The 21635-nt window shown below is 36.1% G+C and overlaps 1 protein-coding gene and 1 long non-coding RNA gene across 4 annotated transcripts; one reads left to right on the top strand and one right to left on the bottom strand.

Annotated features, from left to right (window-relative positions):
- Window positions 1–336: 336 nt before the first annotated feature.
- On the bottom strand, window positions 337–12618 carry LOC127952417 (uncharacterized). Of its 3 annotated transcripts, none has more exons than XM_052550838.1 (13): window positions 12484–12618; window positions 12105–12169; window positions 11543–11669; window positions 11289–11449; window positions 10976–11130; window positions 10715–10871; window positions 2865–2982; window positions 2608–2771; window positions 2297–2451; window positions 2036–2192; window positions 1853–1946; window positions 1668–1734; window positions 337–1585 (listed from the first exon to the last, which is right to left on the bottom strand). In XM_052550838.1, exons 2-13 carry the CDS (start codon window positions 12166–12168, stop codon window positions 1130–1132), a joined length of 1875 nt encoding a protein of 624 aa, XP_052406798.1. In that variant the 5' UTR covers window position 12169; window positions 12484–12618; the 3' UTR covers window positions 337–1129. The 3 variants fall into 3 exon arrangements, with proteins under 3 accessions (XP_052406798.1, XP_052406797.1, XP_052406799.1); XM_052550837.1 differs by lacking the exon at window positions 12484–12618 and adding an exon at window positions 12304–12455; XM_052550839.1 differs by lacking the exons at window positions 337–1585; window positions 1668–1734; window positions 1853–1946; ... (3 more) ...; window positions 2865–2982; window positions 12484–12618 and adding exons at window positions 8076–10047; window positions 10157–10242; window positions 10347–10413; window positions 10532–10625; window positions 12304–12456.
- A 6999-nt stretch (window positions 12619–19617) lies between these two features.
- On the top strand, window positions 19618–21001 carry LOC127953616 (uncharacterized). Its single transcript, XR_008153313.1, has 3 exons — window positions 19618–19782; window positions 19894–19990; window positions 20199–21001. It is a non-coding gene; the product is annotated as an uncharacterized LOC127953616 (long non-coding RNA).
- Window positions 21002–21635: the final 634 nt, after the last annotated feature.

The raw sequence follows: 21635 nt of genomic DNA, 5'->3' as shown, positions 1-21635 counted from the left end.
CATTTACTAAATCTTTTATCTGTCCACATTCTAATTTTAGGGCTTGGCTTAGTATGAAAAGGAATTTGTGAGTAAAGAAAAATCATCAAAATATCAATAAAATCATGGGATTTCCAGTACTTTTTTTCTTTCTTCGACTTACATTTTGATGCCTTTGTATTTAAACATCTATTGTTTTTCAGGGCCACTGCAGCTTTCATACGAATTTCAATTATAGCTATTGTTAAATTTGGTAAAGTGTGAAAATGGTCCCGTTCTATGTCTTCGCCCCAAATGTTTTCTCAGTCCTTCAGAAGTGTTCACGACCATGGGAATAAAAGGCACAACAGACACAAGTTCTGAGTATAACTTCACTTCAAATCTTTATTGTTTTACACTGAGTTTATATAGGAAAAAACAAAGGTGGTATGATCTTTTTCGACCAATGAGATATGGATTACATACTGTATGTGTTGGATATAAGCCAAAACAACAAGTTATATGTAACATACATGTGATCAGGAATAACTGGACATATAAGGAATAATACTGCCACTGAGCCTTTCAACTTTATGTAAAGTATAGACTTAACTCATCAACCTGGGCCTAAAAGGTCCCCCCACCAATCTTCACCGATTCACCTTTAGGTATCATCTGCGCATGGGTAAAGAGACATAAGACTAAAGCATAGAGAGAGAAAACACAGATGGGAGGAGGGAAACAAGGAGGGGATCAAAGAAGACAAAGAACAGACAAAACACGTCATATGTAGGAAAAACAGGAAACACCTGTGGAAGAGGACGAGTAAGAAGGGAGGAGGAGGCAAACTCACATTAATAACTGACAGAGATCATGAAATAATCTAAAAACTATTAAGTGAGACTGGAGGCATTTCTAACTAACTGACTGACTATATATATATACATGAGAAACCATACAACCTCTTACTGTTCAAAATGTAACTTTCAAATTCAAGGTTTTGGAGTCTAAAGACAGAATCAGTGTTTAAAATATCTATTTTAAAAGAGCTCTTATTGCTCTTGCTGGTCTGAATTGTTCAACGTATTCCACTCAAAATGGAACAACTGAAGATTACCAAAAAAAAAAAAAAAATATATATATATATATATCATTTGCTTTTAGAGCACGGTTAAACACACTGATATGAACTGTCTATTTGAATACTGGGTGAGAAATGCAAAGAACTCTGCTGGACATGTGTGGGATCTTGGCCGGTGCTCTGGGGGAATTTCAATGCTCCAGATGCATTTAGTGCTTGTTCAGTACTGACGCTCGAGCTCAACTGTCCTTCTGTGCTCGTTGTTAAACCTGGAAAAGCCTGATATCCTTCATCAGTTGTTGTGACACTGCCATCATCCAGAATAACAGTAGGATAGAGTGGATTTGTGAAGGCGATGAGATTTTTCATGATACATTTCTCATCAGCATCAACATCATTTGAAAGACTCAAACAGACATCTGCATCATTTCCCTTTTCCGAAACACTGAGGCACTGATACAATTTCATATCCTCATGAAGGTCCAGTGTTGGGATCTCTTCATGGATTTGGGAGAACTTCATAACAGATGGAGGCAAAATATGACCCTGTTAAATATGAGAGAAAAAATAAGATGTATTTTGACCGATTTTATTGATATTTTTTTTTTTGGTAGGATTTTTCTCCCACCTTCTCCTCTCCAAGATTGGCATCTATATTTGGCTTGGGGATTTTGTCCCACCAATTCATCTTCATTCTGTAATGAAGAAATAAAGTGTCTAAGAACTGACTTTGTCAAGGATGCGTTAAGGAATAATAAAAATGTGAGAAGTTTTGTTATCGAATAATGGAAAAACACAAACCAGACAACTCACCTCAAAATACAGAAGAAGATAACAAAAATGATGACGATTAAACCAAAACAGAGAGTTGGAATCACCATTTTGGCTATTTCATTTGGGGATGAGGCTGTAGAACATGTATAAATTGATCTGGATTATCAAAGACTATTGACACAGACGCAATAATGACTTTGAGACAAATACAGATAGACTTACGTGCAGTGAACTCAACTGGTGCGCTCTGGTCACTAGATATACTATGATAATTATATTCTGTGCTCATTGTAGCTGTCAGAACGTAGTCGGTATTCTGCTGGAGATTTTTGCCCACAATTTCAAAGGATCCCACAGTGTTCTGCACCGTCTTGGATATCTGTATGAACAACATTTTTCTTTTTAGTTCTTTATAATAAATTAATGTGTGAATGTGTGTATTAGGGTTCATATGATCTATTTATCATATATCATCTTCCTTACCTTTTCAATTCCTCCTTTGATGCCATAAGTCAGGTTTATTGTCAAGGATTCCAAGAAATTTCTTAATACAGAATCACTATACTGGTCATCCCAAGTTACATTAAAGTTTCCATTTTCAGTCTTCTGCACTGATAAGACTGGAGTTTTCGGTTTGACTACAGAAAACGACAAACACATATGCAAATATGCGAGATAAGATTGGATTAAACTTTTTAACTCATTAAAATCATTTTAGAACTAAAAATCATGTGAATTCTACAAATCAAATAGAAAGGGATTAACAATAACTTGTATACAACATTTATACTCACTGAAGTCTTCAGTCTTTAATGTTTTGTTTAATAAAACATCCGTTCCTTCCAGAAGTGTAGCAGTGTAGATCTCTTCTCTGACAAACTCTCGCACTTGAATTTTGCACTCACATTTGTCACTGAGATTACTTCTCTCAAAGATACATGCATTGTATTTTTGAAACCTGCAATTTAAGAGATATTTATGTCAACTGATCGCTAAATGAACAACAATGCATTCAGTTATAGAGGAACTACAGGCCTGTACAAACACTCACATATAATGTGTGATGATGAGCTTGTATCCAGAGCAGTTTTTGAGTCGGTCAGTGGAGAGACTGCATTTAATCTCTTTCTCATAGTCATTAAAACACTTCAAGTCCTTCTCAGTGGGCTCTACAGTGATTGTAAAATAAAAGACTGGGTGAGATCAAAGTCCTTTTAAGGCAAGTCATGTCACTAGGCGGCCATCTTTGAAACACCCCTCAGGCATTTAAGTGCAGCTCCTTTCACTTTGAATGGGGAAACATCAAATTCTTTAAAAGTGTTCACTAAACTTACAATTAAATTTCTTATTTGAAATCACCAATGAAATCTGACAACTTTATCATAAATGTTGTTTATTTTACACAAATGGTGTTAAAAAGGCATATTTTTCAGGCTTGATTAGGCAGTGCACAGTGGCGCACTTCTCAGAGCGTTGACTGTTTGCAACCAGGACTTCTAACGGCAGTTGCAGTGATGCACTGATTTTACCGATTATCGATTGGCTCTTTTGTTTTGTTGGCGGGGTTTCGTTCAATCTACTATATAACAGCAGTAAGATTAAATATTAAGGGTACATATGATGTGATTTCTATTTTTCCTTTCTCTTGGTGCATGAAGAAGATCTGTAAAGTTTCAAAGACTTAAGTCTCAAATCCAAAGAGATATACTTTATCAAAGTCAAGACTTGTCCACGCCCTCCTAAAACGCCTCTTTAAAACACACCCCCACATATCTACATCACTGTGGAAATATTTGTGTAATGCCGCCCAAATGTTCACGCAAAGAAAGAAAGCGAGGTCTCAGTAACTGCAGTTAGTGTTGAAGCAGCCATGTAGTCATGCAGCTTAAAGTAGTTGCATTTAGGAATCTTTAAGGGAAAATGCCACCATTTTTCCATATTTCACTATGTTCTTCCCTCAACTTAGACGAATTGATATGTACCTCTCCCATCTCAGTATGTGCACTTAATCGCTGTTGTGTGCGGCGCCACTATGTAAGCATTTAGCTTAGCACCATTCATTCCTTAGGATCCAAACAGGAATGAATTTAGAAGCCACCAAAAATGTCCATGTTTTCCCTATTTAAAGACGGTTGCATGAGTAGTTATACGAGTAAGTATGGTGACACAAAATAATACTCACCATACCTTCTCATATAGACAGAGACAGAGAGGTACAGAGAGGTAGGCTACAGATCAACTTGTTTAAGTTGAAAGAAGAACATAGTGAAATATGGAACAATGGTTGATTTTCCTTTTAAGATTACTTACAACAGGAACACATTTTATGGACTATCATTTCATGAACCTTGTAGAGGAGGTAATTCTGACTTTGCTACAACAATCTGGCGCTTCTGAATCAGCTACTGGAAGTATGTTATTAGTTTTTAGTATTTGCTATTGACTGTTCAAATGCGTTTTTTCGCGTCGCATGTGTGTGCGCATGCATACGGGTGTGTGTGTGTGAGAGACATAGAGAGAGAGAGAGAGAGAGAGAGAGAGAGAGAGAGAGAGAGAGACGGTCACACTGTGGAGTCAGCTGTCTTTACTGTCCGTGGCTTGTGTACTGCAAACACATACGAGCTTCATCACTGCATCTGTCAAGCGACTCTTTTCCCCTTTTGGGCTTGAACTGATGGTAAAACTAAGGACATTATTAACTATCTTTACACTTATTTTGAAAGATGAAAGCTCGCGATTATGGGCGTTATATTTCCAAAGAGTGCTTGCGGTGATCGGCCAATCATAATGCACTGGGTCAGTTGGCCAATCAGAGCAGACTGCGCTTGTAAAAAGGAGGGACTTTGTAGAAAACAATGTGTTAGAGAGAGACGGGGCATAGTGGACCTACAATAATGAACAGTATTTGAAAAAGAATGTTTTTTGAACATTAAACCATGTCAAGTCTATTACTCGAAATACACAAAATAATGATCTTTAAAAAAGCATCACATGACCGATTTAAAGTTTCAACTTATTTTAGTGAATAAAGTAGGCCCTACCACATTTCAGCTTTCTTAGGGTGGGTATTTTATCCTTGCTTCTAGAAAATGCTCAATCTGTAAGCTTTTTAACAGCTTCATGTGGCCATAAATATTTAATTTAACATTTTAAAATTTCAGGTCAAACAAAAAAAAATTGGTCAAACAACAATATAAAATGCAGGAAACTATAAATTGGTTATTCTACAATGAATTATACTATAAATTATATACTACAATTGGAAAATACTGTAAATTAATAAACTGTTGAAAACGTTTAATTTCTCCGTCATTGCCTGTAGCCCCTTTTCGCAACTTGTTAGCAATTATCTGTTTAAAGAAACGTAACAGTTTTAAAAAATCATGAGTGGGAAGTAACTGGTGTTTTATGTCGTAGAATAAAATGTGAAAGTATCTTGAGCTTGTGTGAATTACGGACCTTATTTTAGTTTTTTCAAACTCTCATTCAAAAAACCCATTGACACTGGGATGATGGAAATGACTCAGTTCCCAGTTTTTGCCTACAGAGTGACGTCATAGTTCCACCACTCTATTAAGTGTTGCATTTTTCAACTCCATTCAAAACTATAAGAGTGACATATCTTGGGTATTCTATAGTCTTTAGTATCACTATCACAGATGACCACAACAGAAGTTGCTTTGGAAAAGTAAAAAAGTTGAACTGTAAAACACCGTCTAAAAAGTATAAATACATTTTTTTGCAGCACAACGATTCATGTCTAAATAATAATTTGAGATATATTCATGGATTTTAAATGACGAGTGGTATCTCAATCATCAGATTTTCTCGTTTGATTTGGTATATAATATTTCACAACATTTCCACCATTGGGCGCAACAAACATGAAGCTACACATAAAAAAGCATAGAGCTACATTTGACACAACACACTATGTTTAGAAACTTTCTTTTATCTAATATCTAAAAAAAATATCTAAAGACCCATCTTTTTAGCCAGGACTTGATAAACTAATACTAACACTTATTTTTTTTCTGTTCTATTCTATTCTATTCTATTCTATTCAATTCTATAAAAAAAAAAAAAAAAAAAAAAAAAACTAGCTATGTGTACTGCGACTAACTAATACTTGTCATGTCACTTGTATACTGTTGTTGTTCTCTCGTTGGTCTTCTATGGTTCTCATTTGTAAGTCGCTATGGATAAAAGCGTCTTCTAAATGATTAAATGTAAATTAGCCTATGCATTTGTTCTACACAAAAGTATGAATCTTACCAAAACAAAATGCCTGACAGAAGAGCGTGAGGATGATCTGACTCAGAAGAACAGTGGGAACCATTGTGAACGAGCTGTAAAACAAACAACAAATATTACTATTTATTTCGAAGAAGTATGTTACGCGGTCAAAGCTGTACCAAGTAAACAGTTTACAACGGAAAGCTTTTCTAGTTAATCAAACGGTTTCACCTCACCTCACAATCACAGACAATTCCCACTTAACGCTCGGTGGAGGCTTAATGCACTGATCGTGACAGTCAGCAAAAGAATTATCTTGCTTAACTGCAAAAGCATAATCGAAATTACAACATGTCTGAACAGAACTACAGTAACGTTATAGTGTCGCAATACTTTTTTTTTTTTTTTGCTGCTTCCGCAGTTTCTCTTAAGGCTAAACGACGAGTGAGTTCGAAGGCAATTATGGAAATATGAAACAAACATTTTGACTTTTTCATGTCTTTTACTCCCTTTCTATTTTTAATGTAAAGGACTTTATAGCATAACAAGTGACATGTCAACTAGTATGTGGGATGTGAGAGGAGGAAAAATCATGAATGTGTAATTGTGATATTGTTGAAAACCAGTAGAAAAGTCTTATGTCATTTTTAGTTGTTTTATCCAAAGAAACTATAATAATAATAATATGCAAGTGTTCGGTTAGCTTAACACATGAAGCAAGGTGTGTGTGTGTGTGTGTGTGTGTATGTTTAGAGTAGAGGCTAGACTATAAAAAGAAAAGGAAACAGTAGCCTATCAGAGTTTTCTTTTTAACAATAATAATAATAATAAAAAAACAAGTAGATAGATTAGAAGCAGAACAGAAAAAACTGGTGTTAGAGGCCTTTTTTAAAAAGGAAACATGAAGTTAGAAAATGAATTGAGTATACAAGTTTTAGAGGGCTTTTTAGATAATAGTAGAATAACTTGATACACAAATGGCTTTACTCACAGTGATTATACTCATATTTTAATTAATACAAATCTTCTACATACAGTATGTAGGACTGTGAGTTATGAGTTAAGGCTGCTTTGTGCATGCTCAAAATGTTGTTGAAGAACAGACAAAATATGCCTGCTCACAGCTCAGTATGAAAGTATCAATGTTGTTATTACTGTACAATTGCATTTATACTACCTTTTTTGAGCATTGTACAGACAGCTAAATGAAACTGCTCCCCAGGCGCCGCACCATAAATGGCTGCCCACTGCTCCGGGTGTGTGTTCATGGTGTGTTTGTTTGTTTGTCCATTGCTGTGTGTGTGCACTTTAGTTGGGTTAAAATGCAGAGCAAGAATTATAAGTATGGGTCACCATACTTGGTTGTATGTTCACTTCACTTAGGAAGACTTTTGCTCACAGTGTTTGTGTACTTCACGTAAACGCCCTGCAGGTGACGCTGCGATCATCCAATTGACTAATCTATAAATATCAACGATATTTAATACTTAAACAGAAATAAAGGTGTCATCCACACCTAAATTAATCAAAAAAGATGAGGCCGTTTTTGAACTGCACATTTCTAATGCCACCAAGGGCTTCAACAGTCCAACTAGCTCTTCTAAAAAAATTCTGTCGCATATTCATATAGCATTGGATTACAATACCACTTACAATACAATAACAGTCCAACTATTCTAAAAATTTTCTGTCGCATGAACTTTATAGGCAGATGCCAAGTGTAAGATCATATTTTATCTCAAGACACTTTTCAATAATAACATACTTTAGTTTTCATAGTCTATTGTTATATATAATTGACAATATTCATATAGCATTGGATTACAATACCACTTTCTACAGAACACGTGTCCCTTGATCACATGCTTTTGTAAAGTCTCTTTCATTTATTGAGTGCAAATTCTCAACACGCACTTCACTGTATGTGCCTTCCACAGAAAAACAAGTCTGCTTCCTGCTTTACAGTAGGCAGCATAAAACAAAAGCTCTGTGGAAGCTGTATGAAATTCACCCGGATGACTCAGACTCTGTTTCAACACTCTGAGGTTTTATTTTAGAAATGTAGAAGCAAAGGCTGTTTTAACATTGCTCTTAACTGAGAAGTGAATACCATAGTGGTGGAACAACTAGAGATTACATACAAAAATAATGAAATGTTTTTTTGTTTTGTTTTTTACACACACGGCAATCATCTGTTTGACAGCGCAGTTACTGTACGCAGGCTGACACGAACTGTCTACGAACTGACCTTTTGAAGAGCAGGCCATTGTCCTGTTGATGATAGCAAAACAAAAAAACATTACAGTGTCATCTACATCTAGACATGCATCCTATATACAAACATCTATTCCTTTTTGTTGAAACATCCTACTATAAACATACAAGTTCAATTTACAGACTGAGACCCTGTAATGAAGCCACAGACCCTGTAATAATGCCATTATAATGAAACATAATATAATAAAAATGTGAATGCCAAGAAAAATAATACATTACTCCCTAATTAGAGTAAGTCGCTGTGAATAACTCCTTCTGTTGAATCCTTCAAAGTTTCTTATTGATGGTAATACTTTAAACATTATTTGTTATTACAGCGTACTGTAGTTAAACAGAATCTGAAGTCTTGTTATCATGCCTTTATAATTTGCATTTGCAAATTTGACTAAGTTTCACATTTGCCGTTTTGTGTAACATAACAGAGCAATAAAGAAGTATGAATAACAATAATAGTTACTGTACATGATCCCTACAGGCATGTAAAGTGACACTCCAACAACAACAAAAAAAACCTAATATTTTCTCATCATCATTTACCAAGATAAACTTGCATTTTATAGACTGATGGAGCTGGATCACTCCTCTAAAAAGCTTTGTTTGGGTTTCATAGAAGAATGAATGTCATTTGGGATGACATGAGATCATTTCAATGTGTGCAATATCCTTTTAAGGCACTTTTTTAACATCTTACTGTAGAAAAAGCTGGAACAAACTCAATTCAAGGCATTGTCTTTGAGTCTGAACAAACAATGGACAGAGTTTGCATGGTTCTTATTATTACTGAACACATTTTCAAATGAATTATTCATAGTAATTGCTGACATTACATGCAAAAATGAATTCCAATGTTTTAGCCATGTACTTATCATTTGCTTTTAGAGCAGGGTTAAACACACTGATATAAATTGTCTATTTGAATACTGGGTGAGAAATGCAAAGAACTCTGCTGGAAAGATGTGGGATCTTTGCCGGTGCTCTGGGGGAATTTCAATGCTCCACATGCATTTAGTGCTTGTTCAGTACTGACGCTCGAGCTCAACTGTCCTTCTGTGCTCTTTGTTAAGCCTTGAAAAGCCTGATATCCTTCATCAGTTGGTGTGACACTGTCATCATCCAGAATAAGAGTAGGATAGAGTGGATTTGTGCTGGCGATGAGATTTTTCATAATGCACTTCTCATCAACATCATCTGAAAGACAAATATCTGCATCGTTTCCCTGTTCTAAAACACTGCTGAAGCATCGATAGCCGTCTTCCATAGTATCATTAGTGGGAAAGTTAAACTGGCTATCTCTTGCATCCAAGTCTGAAACGTCCCTCTTGTTGGACTGACAGGAACGATCAGGGCTCAGCTGATCCAGGAATAAAGAATCATCTGTGGCTGTTTCCAAATATGACATATTGCTGAAAACTGATGAGCCGGAGCAATTGCCCGAATCTCGGTTTGCACGGTTGGGTTCTCTTGAGAAGCTGATACCATTAACACTCTTGTTTGACCTGCTCATGGTAACCTGATTGTAGGGGGATAACGATGATGGTTTGTTTGGGGTTGGATGTAAACTAAACAGGTCATCCAATGCACGCTTGACATGTGATGCGACGTCAATGGTGCAGATGTTCTCTTCGGGGCTACTAGTGCAAGCTTGGCCATAATCCACTTGTGCCGACTCAACACTGTGGGAACTTTTCTCATTGTTTGTATCTACTGATAATGCTGAGATCCTGTAGGGAGACAAACATGTTCAAGCATTATTAATCAGAGCTAGAATGACTCTAGTCTGCCACATGTTTTCTGAAGTTGTTGCTTTTGCGAACAAACAAAACAACATACAATTTCTTATTCTCATGAGGGTCCAGTGTTGGGATCTCTACATGGATTGCGGAGAACTTCATAACAGATAGAGGCAAAATATGACCCTGTTAAACATGAGAGAAAAATTAAGGGATGTATTTTGATCATCATTATGATGAATTATTAACATTAGTGATTTTTTTTTTTTTTGGTAGGATTTTTCTCCCACCTTCTCCTCTCCAAGATTGGCATCTATTTTTGGCTTGGAGATTTTGTCCCACCAATTCATCTTCATTCTGCAATGAAGAAATAAAGTGTGTAAGAACTGACTTTGTCAAGGATGTGCGAAGGAATAATACAACTGTGACAAGTTTTGTTATCGAATGATGGAAAAACACAAAACAGACAACTCACCTCAAAATACAGAAGAAGATAACAAAAATGATGACGATTAAACCAAAACAGAGAGTTGGAATCACCAATTTGGCTATTTCATTTGGGGATGAGGCTGTAGAACATGTATAAATTGACCTGGATTATCAAAGACTATTGATATAGACGCAATAATGACTTTGAGACAAATACAGATAGACTTACGTGCAGTGAACTCAACTGGTGCGCTCTGGTCACTAGATATACTATGGCCATTATAGCTTGTGCTCATTGTTGCTGTCAGAACGTAGTCGGTATTCTGCTGGAGATTTTTGCCCACAATTTCAAAGGATCCCACAGTGTTCTGCACCGTCTTGGATATCTGTATGAACAACGTTTTTCTTTTTAGTTCTTTATAATAAATTAATGTGTGAATGTGTGTATTAGGGTTCATATGATCTATTTATCATATATCATCTTCCTTACCTTTTCAAGTCCTCCTTTGATGCCATAGGACAGGTTTATTGTTAAGGTTTCCAAGAAATTTCTTGTTACAGAATCACTATACTGGTCATCCCAAGTTACATTAAAGTTTCCATTTTCAGTCTTCTGCACTGATAAGACTGGAGTTTTCGGTTTGACTACAGAAAACGCCAAACACATATGCAAATATGCGAGATAAGATTGGATTCAACTTTTTAACTCATTAAAATCACAATTTTAGAACTAAAAATCATGTGAATTCTACAATCTAATAGAAAGGGATTAACAGTAAATTGTATACAACATTTATACTCACTGAAGTCTTCAGTCTTTAATTTTTTGCTGTATAAAACATCCGTTCCTTCCAGAAGTGTAGCAGTGTAGATCTCTGTTATGACAAACCCTTGCACTTTAATTTTGCACTCACATTTGTCACTGGGATGACTTTTCTCAAAGATACATGGTTTATTTTGATTCCTGCAATTTAAGAGATATTTATGTCAACTGGTTGCTAAATAAACAACAATGCATTCAGTTATAGAGGAACTACAGGCCTGTATAAACACTCACATATTGAACACATTATGTGTGATGTTGAGCTTGTATCCAGAGCAGCTTTTGAGTCGGTCAGTGGAGAGACTGCATTTCATCTCTGTGTCATAGTCATTAAAACACTTCAAGTTCTCCTCTGTGTGCTCTACAGTGGTTTTAAAGATTTAAAATAAAGATAAATTGAAAATAATATCACACATGATCAAAGTAAACAGATGTTTTGTAGTAAATAAAAGTAGTTAAGTAAATAGTGTGAAAAAGGAGCGAGGACATGGCAACATTTTAAGCTATGAAAGTAAAGGTAAACATTTGACATCTGGTGTCGTCCAATCAGCACACTCTTCTTTAATTTGTTATAAAACACCCACATCAGCTTTTCATTAACATGTTTTAAACAAACACAAAACACGTTTAAGCCGAAGTTTGAACACTTTTTACGGTACTTCTACTGAGAAGAACAGTGTACAGAGCAACATTTAGCACAACTGTGAGAGAGACATAAGCATATAACTACGGAGATTTTATTTCCAAGTATACAAAGGAGGGGAAAAAATATGTTATCGAAACAACAAACGCTTACCGTAACTAAATCCATTGCAGATGAATGCGATGATGATCTGACACTTAATAAATGTGGAAAACATCCTGTACGTCCCATGAAAAAAGAAATATTACCTCATACAGCTTCAGGCAATTACACGTTACAAGCTATTTATAAATGTAAAAAAAAAAAAAAAAGATTCCTCGCAAAATATAGCCAAAATGTTACGTTTTCATACCTTTCGTGCCTCTTTCACAAAGTAAAAAACAACAAAAAAACGAGTTTACTAACCACTCAGTACCCAGTGGTTAAACACGGGTTCAGTCACAAACAAATACAGGTTACATCTGACATATGCTTCCCTATTTGCAACATGGAAGATGCCAAAAGGGGCGTTTAGAAGTTTCCTGGAACTCACGTAGCAGCTGTGCAGTTCCACGGACTCCCGCTACAACAGAAACGCCGCGCTCACCCTGATCTCCTGCTCTAACACAGAAGAATTCCACGGAACCCCGTCACCAGATCCCACGTCAGACATAATCAAGCAAGATCAGTCGTATGTATGAGACAGCCAAACTCAAAGGAAGTCATTATGCAAGGACCAAAAAAGGAAGAGCAAAATGAGACTGCAAACTGATAAACGTTGTATGCAATTTCAAGTCCTTTAACTTTAGCCTACTCTTTTTTCAATATTAATAACCTACCTCAATCTGAAACTGAAAATATATTAAAATGCTACATTATTTATTAGTACATTTCTCCAGCATAGACAGACATAAGTTTATTTTGAAAGGAGAATGAGCCATACGCGTATGGTCTGTCTGTGTGTGTGAACTGTCGCTGGGGAAAAAAAGCTAACTTCCAACTTCCATTTCGCTCGGGTTCTGCTTTGGTGACCACTTGTATGAGATGGTTTTAGACTCAAAGTGAATAATGGACGCACGCACATTTATGAGTGGCTTTATTTATGCCATTACAACAGAGACAAGTCATGACTATAAAGTCGCACGACGAGTTCACAGGATGTGGCATGGCCTCCGGGCACTATCCAAGCGAAAAAACCCTTTTCACGTTTCTGGGTTTCGAAGCTGCGGATGTCGTCATAGTTGGCTTGAAGAGCAATGAATGGGAGAGTACCTCAAATATATTTTTGTGTATTCCCATTTGCACAAATGGCAAAAAAAAAAAAAATCCACAATTGTGTTTTCATGATTTTCAAAAAAAGGGGAAAAAATTAAGAGATAATGGCAGTCAGAAGAGAGAACAATGTCAAATTTACTGTCCCTCCCACAGATGCTGCATTAGAAAAACCCTTGCATTAGCGTTAACTGCATAACCCTTTTATTTTATTTTTCATACAAAAGTGATATGCTAATACAAAGAATAGTGTTATGAATGTACATACATAAATAAAAAAAGAAGAAAAAGAAAACCTTTAAAAATGTATGATGCTTTTAAAACAAAACTTTTTGCTGTGGATGTTTTACATTATGAGTTTTGATATAGGGCTAGGCCTACTTTTCTGAAGTAACCTACCAACCGTGTATTGGTGACAGTAAAAATGAAACTCCAAACAGCTGATAAAAAAACCTAACAATAATCCACAACAAGTAACCCACTTGACTCCAGTACGTTTTGTAAATAAATTATTTGTGAATGCTACTGCATGTTAGCTTTTAATATAACTTAACTGAAAAAAATATATGTCTACATCAAGTGTATAATTGAAACAGTTGAGCTGTAGAGTTGACCAGCTGATGAACAAGTGAGAAAGAGATTCAGAGCATGTGCAGAGAAGGGGAACGTCACGTGAGCAGGGCCATGCACAGATATTTTGAGGGGCAGTGGCCCAAACCAAAGAAATTGGCACAAGGAGAGTGGGTTCTTTTTATTATGAATTATCCAGTTGTTACAAATACAGTTAAATGAAAAGCCAAGCCACTCTGTAATAACTGACTTTATTGTAGATGTTTTGATGGGAGTGGTCTCTCCCTCTGCCTTCGTCTTCAGTGGAAGTAGGGGTAGGGTGATCATATGAGCCATTTTCCCAGGTCGCGTACTTGCCAGGATTTCTATATATTGCCTAAAACATCCAAAGTAGCTTTTCCAATAAAATGCAGGTATGTTAAATAATCAACCAATCGTGGCATGTGAGAAGGTGAGATCTACAGAGAAGGTTCAAGGCAATGCATACACATACATGTTAGGTGTTTGTTTGTTCATTCAACTTGAAGCGTCGCTGCGCACCGATCATTGTATGACACCAAAAAGTACCAGGAGAGTGATTTGAATGCATAAGGAGCCATCTGCTCTGCTCTCTATAGCTCTTATGAATGTCATACAATGATCAATCTGCACATCACAAACAGCCAAAATCTGGATATTTTAGGCAATATAAAAATCCTGGCAAGGACGTGTCCTGGGAAAATGGCTCATATGGTCACTCTAAGTAGGGGCAAGTGGGGTAAGGTGAGCCAGTGGGTAAGTTGACCCACCCCCTGCATCTTGGCTACAGTACAGTTTAGGTGTCATGTGGCCGTGTATTTTGCAAACATGAATCATTTCTGCCAGACTGTGAAAAGGAGAAACACATTGGGGAAATGGAAGACACCACGGCTGTAGCCAGGGTTTGAAAATTTGTGTGGTCTGGGTGGGAACTGTGCTATAATAACCCCACTCATCATATACGCTAAACACTTTAAAAGAGACAGATATGTAGGTGTTCGTTTTTTTTTGGAGGAATGAGCATTGCTAAATGATATCACATTGCAGTATTACTTCAGGTTGGGGTATATAATTTTGTCAGTAATTTTTTTTATATTATTCAGCAATAAATATAGGCCTATTACTGTTATAGTTTTCATTAATAACCATTGCTATATAGATGATAACTTTGTCTAGTGCCCTTATGAATGTTGTTGGCACCACTTTTTGAAAATGTAATATGAAATAGCATAGACGTAACATACTTGTTCTAAAGATCTAAAAATCACCAGTGTTATATGCTATGGTTTTGATAACGTTGATAACGTTTCTATTTTATTTTATTTTTTTCATTTGCATTTGCCTTACCGTATTTGGTTTCCTGTCAGCAATAACATGTCTGTTGGCTCTTTTGATTACTATCAGTCTAAGTTCTGGCACTGTTGCCAAATGTTGCTATGAAAACAAATAAAAATAAATAAATACATATATCTTTCCAACTCTAGTCACTAATGGCTAACAAACTCTCTGTTTAGTTTGTTTTTAGGAAGGCTACAGCTTTGGTGTTAAACATATTGTTTCAGAAACAAACAATTCAATATTGAAATTAAAACTTCAGTTGGTTGGTTTTATGTTGTTAAAGTTAACTTTAAAAAAAGAAAATATGACTGTAATAGTTATTATTATTTGGTCAGATGGTCATTTTACACCCATGGTGAATCTTACCCATTGACTCAACTCGGGTCAACTTACCCCAAACCTGGGGCAAACTGAGCCATGGGAACACTTTTTTATAAGAAACCATATTTTTTTAATCCTTTGTCATAGATACATTTTGATAATTTAAAATGATAGGAATACTCTCATTAGGATAGGATAGATACTTTCATTGTACTGTACTTCTGCGTCATTTTCCCTTATCTTGAGGACCACTTAGGCTAAGTATAAAAGTGGCTAATCGTTCTTACCCCACTCCCTATAAGTATTAGACATTAAATTTGATATTTTACAGCATAATAAATAAACATCTAATTAAGAACATTTATACCATCTTACCATTAATTTGGTTTTAATAAAATATGAAGTGTTTTAGTTTACTAGTATCAGGACGAGTGATTATAATGGAAAATATACTTAATTACAAGAATTTAAGTGTGACAAACTGTTTAATACTCTATATGATGATTTAACTGCTCGCTTGCTGGAGCTTTGCATTCATGTTTGCAATGTTGAACTGTCTTTAGCAGCCTCCCTTTGCTCCTCTCTCTCTCTGTCTTCTTTTTTGTGAAGGCTTTGTTTTTTTTCTTTTTGCTAATTTTTTTTAGCACTTTTAGAAGGCTGAGCCATTACTGACAAAAAAATCAAAAACAAACAAACTACCAACCAGTCACTTATTCAGCAAATCAACCACTGACTAATGTGGATTGTAATGCATCTACCTGGTAATGGAACGAATTTCGAGGACAGTGGTCTCCACTCTCCAGAGAGCGGGCACAGATTGTGAGTGATGCTAGAGAGTGGATTAGCAGAATCAGCGGATCTTTAACGGTGCTGTGACAGATAGTTTTGAGCAGGGGTGATGGGGGGGGATTGGTGAAAGGGGCACCTCAGCTGATGAGGGCAAAGGCGCAGTGGCTCTAGCCTCCGGGTCACCCCCCTGTGCATGGGCCTGCAAGTGAGGATTAAGAACCACTGCTTTAAACATTGATTTTGAAACTTGTGAATCCATTAGAATCGTTAGAAGGCATATCACGATTTATATATGAATAGATGTTTTCGTGCACCCCTAGTTTGATGGCTCTTCCTCTTCTCTGTAAAAACAGCACAACATGCCCTCCCCCCCTTTGTTGCATGTTCATGGGGACGGGGTGTATGTAAATTTCTGGGTTTGTGATGTCACAAACTCGGGAAGTAATTCATTGTAGTCCCTACAAACTGTTTTTGTAGGCATTAAACTTCCAGAATTTTAAAAGACGATATTTAGGTTTGCATTGAACCTTCAGCATCGTAACTTTGCAGATATTGTTTTATGCTCAAACAGCAACATTACCATTAACAATAAATTAAACCATAGAAAAACAATGATAAACCCATATGTTTGCGTCAACTTCTTTAGAAAGATGGAGAAAATATATTCATTTTCCAGGAATATGAGGAAATTTGGGCGTGGTCCTGTTTCATGAGACTCCTGTTTACCTTTCAGCCAAATTATGTGAGGTACATGTCAGGAGAAGTAGAATAATAATAATTAGAATAAGTACATTATAATGAAAACAGTACCTTAAAAATGAAATGAAGCAGGTTTTTGGTCGTTAATGTAAACCAATAAAGCAAATTAAAACAGTTGTACAAAACAGCGCTAATGTAGAGAAACCGGCACTCCTTTTTTCCACTTCAAGCACTGATCTTGAGAACAGAATATGTAGATTTTGTCATGTACGTCTAGACTGAAATCACTTCACACTCCAACACGAGGTGTCGATATGCACCTAAAAGTGCACCTGTGTGCAACTTGCTATTAAACCCACAGAAGAAGAAGAACCTTCTGAATGGAGCAAAGCACGTGACCTGAAGTAATGTTTTCTAGTGGGAATACATGAATGTTGCACGAAGTGGCGGTACATTGAAAGCAACACTTTACAACAATATGTGTTTAAAGGTGCTGTAGGGAACTTTTGTAAAAATATATTTTTTACATATTTATTAAACCTGTCATTATGTCCTGACAGTAGAATATGAGACAGATAATCTGTGAAAAAATCAAGCTCCTCTGGCTCCTCCCAGTGATCCTATTGCCATTTACAGAAACTCCATCGCTCCCGGTAAAAAATAACCAATCAGAGCTGCGGTCCGTAACTTGGTTTGTGTTCAAAATGTAGAAAAATGTATATAATAAGCGAGTACACCATGAATCCATTTTCCAAACCGTGTTTTTGGCTTGTCCTGAATCACTAGGGTGCACCTATAATAAGTGTTTATATTCAGACTATTTTAGATTGCTTCGGGGATACCGCGACGGAGTAACCCAGCACCTTTGTGATTCTTCATAGACATAAACAGAGAGAAGTAGTTCCGGCTACGATGTTATTCTGCAAGAGGCAAGCAGTTCTGTTTATTAACCGCTAGAGCGTCAAAAGTTCCCTACCGCAGCTTTAAGACCTGGTTGACTCAGATGAGACTTTTCTCATGACCCTGCTTGTAGCTTTAACCGGATGTTTACATTGGTAGATGTTCGTCTATAAAGAACTACAGCCGTAATATACACTGTAAAACAATTCTCGTTTTACAAGAAAATAATGTAAAAATGTTGGTTTACGTTTCACGTTTAATTCAATGTGTCACTTTCCTTTGAACTTTATTTATTATGTGTGAACTTTACTAGCTATTTCTGGTCGAAAACTGTTTCCTAGTTTCTTTCAAGTACATCATACTCAGTGTTACTCAGTGTACATGCAAACTTGTGGTTGTATTACCGGACCAATGAACAAAAATACAGCAAGCCACTAAGTTGCACAATATCCTCAATTCAACATGCAACATCAAATTAAGTGTGCGTTTGACCGAGCATTCAAAGACCGACATCGTAGTCTGGCCAAAAAAAGGTTTGTATTAAAAAGCAACTAAGTTACCTGCCTTCTCAGTATTGGGAAATTTGAGGAATTTTATTAAGAAATGTCTTCTACAGCATGTCCTAAACAATGGGAGACAGTCACAAGTGCTTTTAGCAGACCATAATGAGCAGCGGCATCATCAGTGCATCTGAGGCCCTAGCATTACACAAACACTGTGAGAGCCATGGAGGTATGAAGAAAACCCACGGAGTGCAGTTTAGCTCAATTCTGATCGATCAGTTGTTTATGTTAGTATTCATTTTGCACTAAAGGCAAAATGTGAAAAACTGAAGCAGAACTATTAGTTCTTATTTATGATTTCTACGTCTCAGACCTGGAAATTGTATATTAGCTGTATATGTCCTATTTAAATTATGCATCTATCTTGCCTTTCTAGAACACTATACAGACAGATTGGATGATTTCATTTATGTCATCAACACTCAACTTCAGCCCTTTTTCATGCGCATCAGGAAAGGCATGTCTCCTTGGTTAGTTGAAGTCTGTCTTTTACTGTAAAAAATATTTCTGCAGTTTAGTTATTTCAAGTTTTCTTGTCCTCAACTAAACTGAAAGTTGAATGAACAAGTACAATTGTTTTAACTCAAAAATTTACGTTTAAACAACTTAAATAGATTTTCTGTTGAGTTAACAAGTATAACTGTTGTTTTAACTAATAAATGTAAGTTGAAACAACTGCTAATTTGCAGAGGGTTTTACATAAATTCTAATGCTTTAATTGCAGTAAACTTAACTTAATTTATTGTGTAAACTAAACTTAGTAAACTACACTTAATTTACCTCTCTAATTGCTGTCTGGTAAATTGCATGATCTTAAACCCTGAATTCCAAGCTTTTAAAACCGCTTTAAACATAAATCTTCAAACTTAACGACATTAAATCTATTTCAAACTTTCTGCTCCGGTTTTCTCAAGCCAATGTGAATGGTTGTCTTGTAGTTATCACTACTGTGGTGTATATATATATATATTAATTACAATGTATTTTATTTTAGTGTGTACATTAAAAACATTCCTGTAATTTACAGTTATGAGCACAGATTAATTAAATTACACCTACAATTTGTCTAGCTGCTTCAGTTTTTATTCATGGTCAGATTCCAATTTATCATTGGCGGAATTGAGCGATTTATAAAAATGAACCGCTCAAGATGATTCGCTGAATCAATTGATCAACGTGACATCAAAGTACCGCGTGAGCGATTCGAATGCATTGGATCCGTGTGTTCTCTTATCGCTCTCGCGGTACTTTGATGTCATACAGCGCTGCTTCAAGTCGAACGCGCCTATTTTTTTTCTCTGAGAATTTTTGAGAGAAGCCAGCGGAAACTGGATTTTCCATGTTGGACCACACGTGTCTCAGAAGAAATAGAGTGATACAGAGTAAGTGTGTCATTTTATATTATGCTAGTGGATTGTTTTAAGTCTTTAGTTCATAATAAGCGTTTTGACATAGAAGACTGGCTCATTTTACTTCCTGTTGTTGACTCACAGGTTCAGTCAAGTTGATTAAAAGCTATTCGTTCACCAACTGGACCAAACCGGATTTTTACCTCACCTTTTTACCGTCACTTCAGAGCGCCAGATATAGGTAAGTTTTCACCACATTATTTGTATTAAAAAAGTAACGTTAACTGTCAAATTGAATCGATATGGGTGATAGAAATGACAATTAACATATCTGTGGTTTGAAATGTCACGGTTTTCGTTATTACTTAAAATTAAAATGTTTGTTTAATGTGGTAATGAAAGATCTAGTCTACCGCTAAATCTTTAATCCTTTTCTCTCTTTTTTTCAGCTGACTGAAGATGAGATCAATGTTGTTCAGAGTGTCAAGTTGGGCATCTTGTCAATCAGCGAAGACACCAGACAAGATTGTGCCTTCCCAGACGACTTTGTGAATATGGCTGTGATACTGGAAGGGGAAATTTTCATTGTGTATCTCCAAGACATTCCAAATGCCTTCGTCACATTGTTTGGACTGCTTTACGCTTTAACTATCAACTATCCCAAAGAGATGCGATACACCTTTGATGTGATCTAGTGGATCTTCATGAACATTGATGGGGAAAGCTGCTCCGCAAAAGTTCATGGACTAAAAACAAACTAATGCGGTGAAGTGCCTGCAACCATGCCATTTCCTTTTTTTTTTTTTTTTAAGTTTAATTGATGAATTTGTTAAAGCATCAGCTAAGTTGAGATTAAAGTGGTATGAAACCAATTCATATATCTTTTAATGTCTTAATGCTTTTCAGAGTTTCTTTTTGAAAGGAATGTAGTGAACAGGATATTTCTATATGTATCTATATGGGAATGGCATTTTAAAGTGTTTGGTTTAATTGATGAATTTGAGGCTTGAGAGCATAAATAATTGATAACTTAGTTTATATTAAAATGGCATTTAAGCCAATTCATATATCTATAATGCGTTTAACAATGTTTAAACATTTTCTATTGGAATGAAGGATGTTTCTATATTGAATGCTGTGGGGTGATCTTGTTTAATGTTATATAGATTAATCCACAAAACGTGCATTGAGACAGGTGTAAAACTCCTTTCAATGAGGTTGGTGTTTTTAGGAGTTTATTGCAATACATTTGTTTTAATGAAATGTATTTTACAAATTAATGTTCCAAGTAATTCATTATTTGGTACAGCTGCAGGTTTTAAAGTTTCATAACAACGCTTTAGTTGGCTGAACTTACTGGGTGTAGTTTAGAAAACACAGCTTTAGTTGGCTGAACCTACTGGTTGTAGTTTAGAAAACACAGCTTTAGTTGGCTGAACTTACTGGGTGTAGTTTAGAAAACACAGCTTTAGTTGGCTGAACCTACTGGTTGTAGTTTAGAAAACACAGCTTTAGTTGGCTGAACTTACTGGGTGTAGTTTAGAAAACACCGCTTTAGTTGGCTGAACCTACTGGGTGTAGTTTAGAAAACACCGCTTTAGTTGGCTGAACTTACTGGATGTAGTTTAGAAAACACCGCTTTAGTTGGCTGAACCTACTGGATGTAGTTTAGAAAACACAGCTTTAGTTGGCTGAACCTACTGGATGTAGTTTAGAAAACACCGCTTTAGTTGGCTGAACTTACTGGATGTAGTTTAGAAAACACAGCTTTAGTTGGATGAACCTACTGGGTGTAGTTTAGAAAACACCGCTTTAGTTGGCTGAACCTACTGGGTGTAGTTTAGAAAACACAGCTTTAGTTGGCTGAACATTGTACTTTATAACTT

This window comes from Carassius gibelio, chromosome B3 (genome assembly GCF_023724105.1).
Source record: "Carassius gibelio isolate Cgi1373 ecotype wild population from Czech Republic chromosome B3, carGib1.2-hapl.c, whole genome shotgun sequence".
NCBI lineage: Eukaryota > Metazoa > Chordata > Actinopteri > Cypriniformes > Cyprinidae > Carassius > Carassius gibelio.
This window is presented reverse-complemented; position numbering and strand designations above follow the sequence as displayed.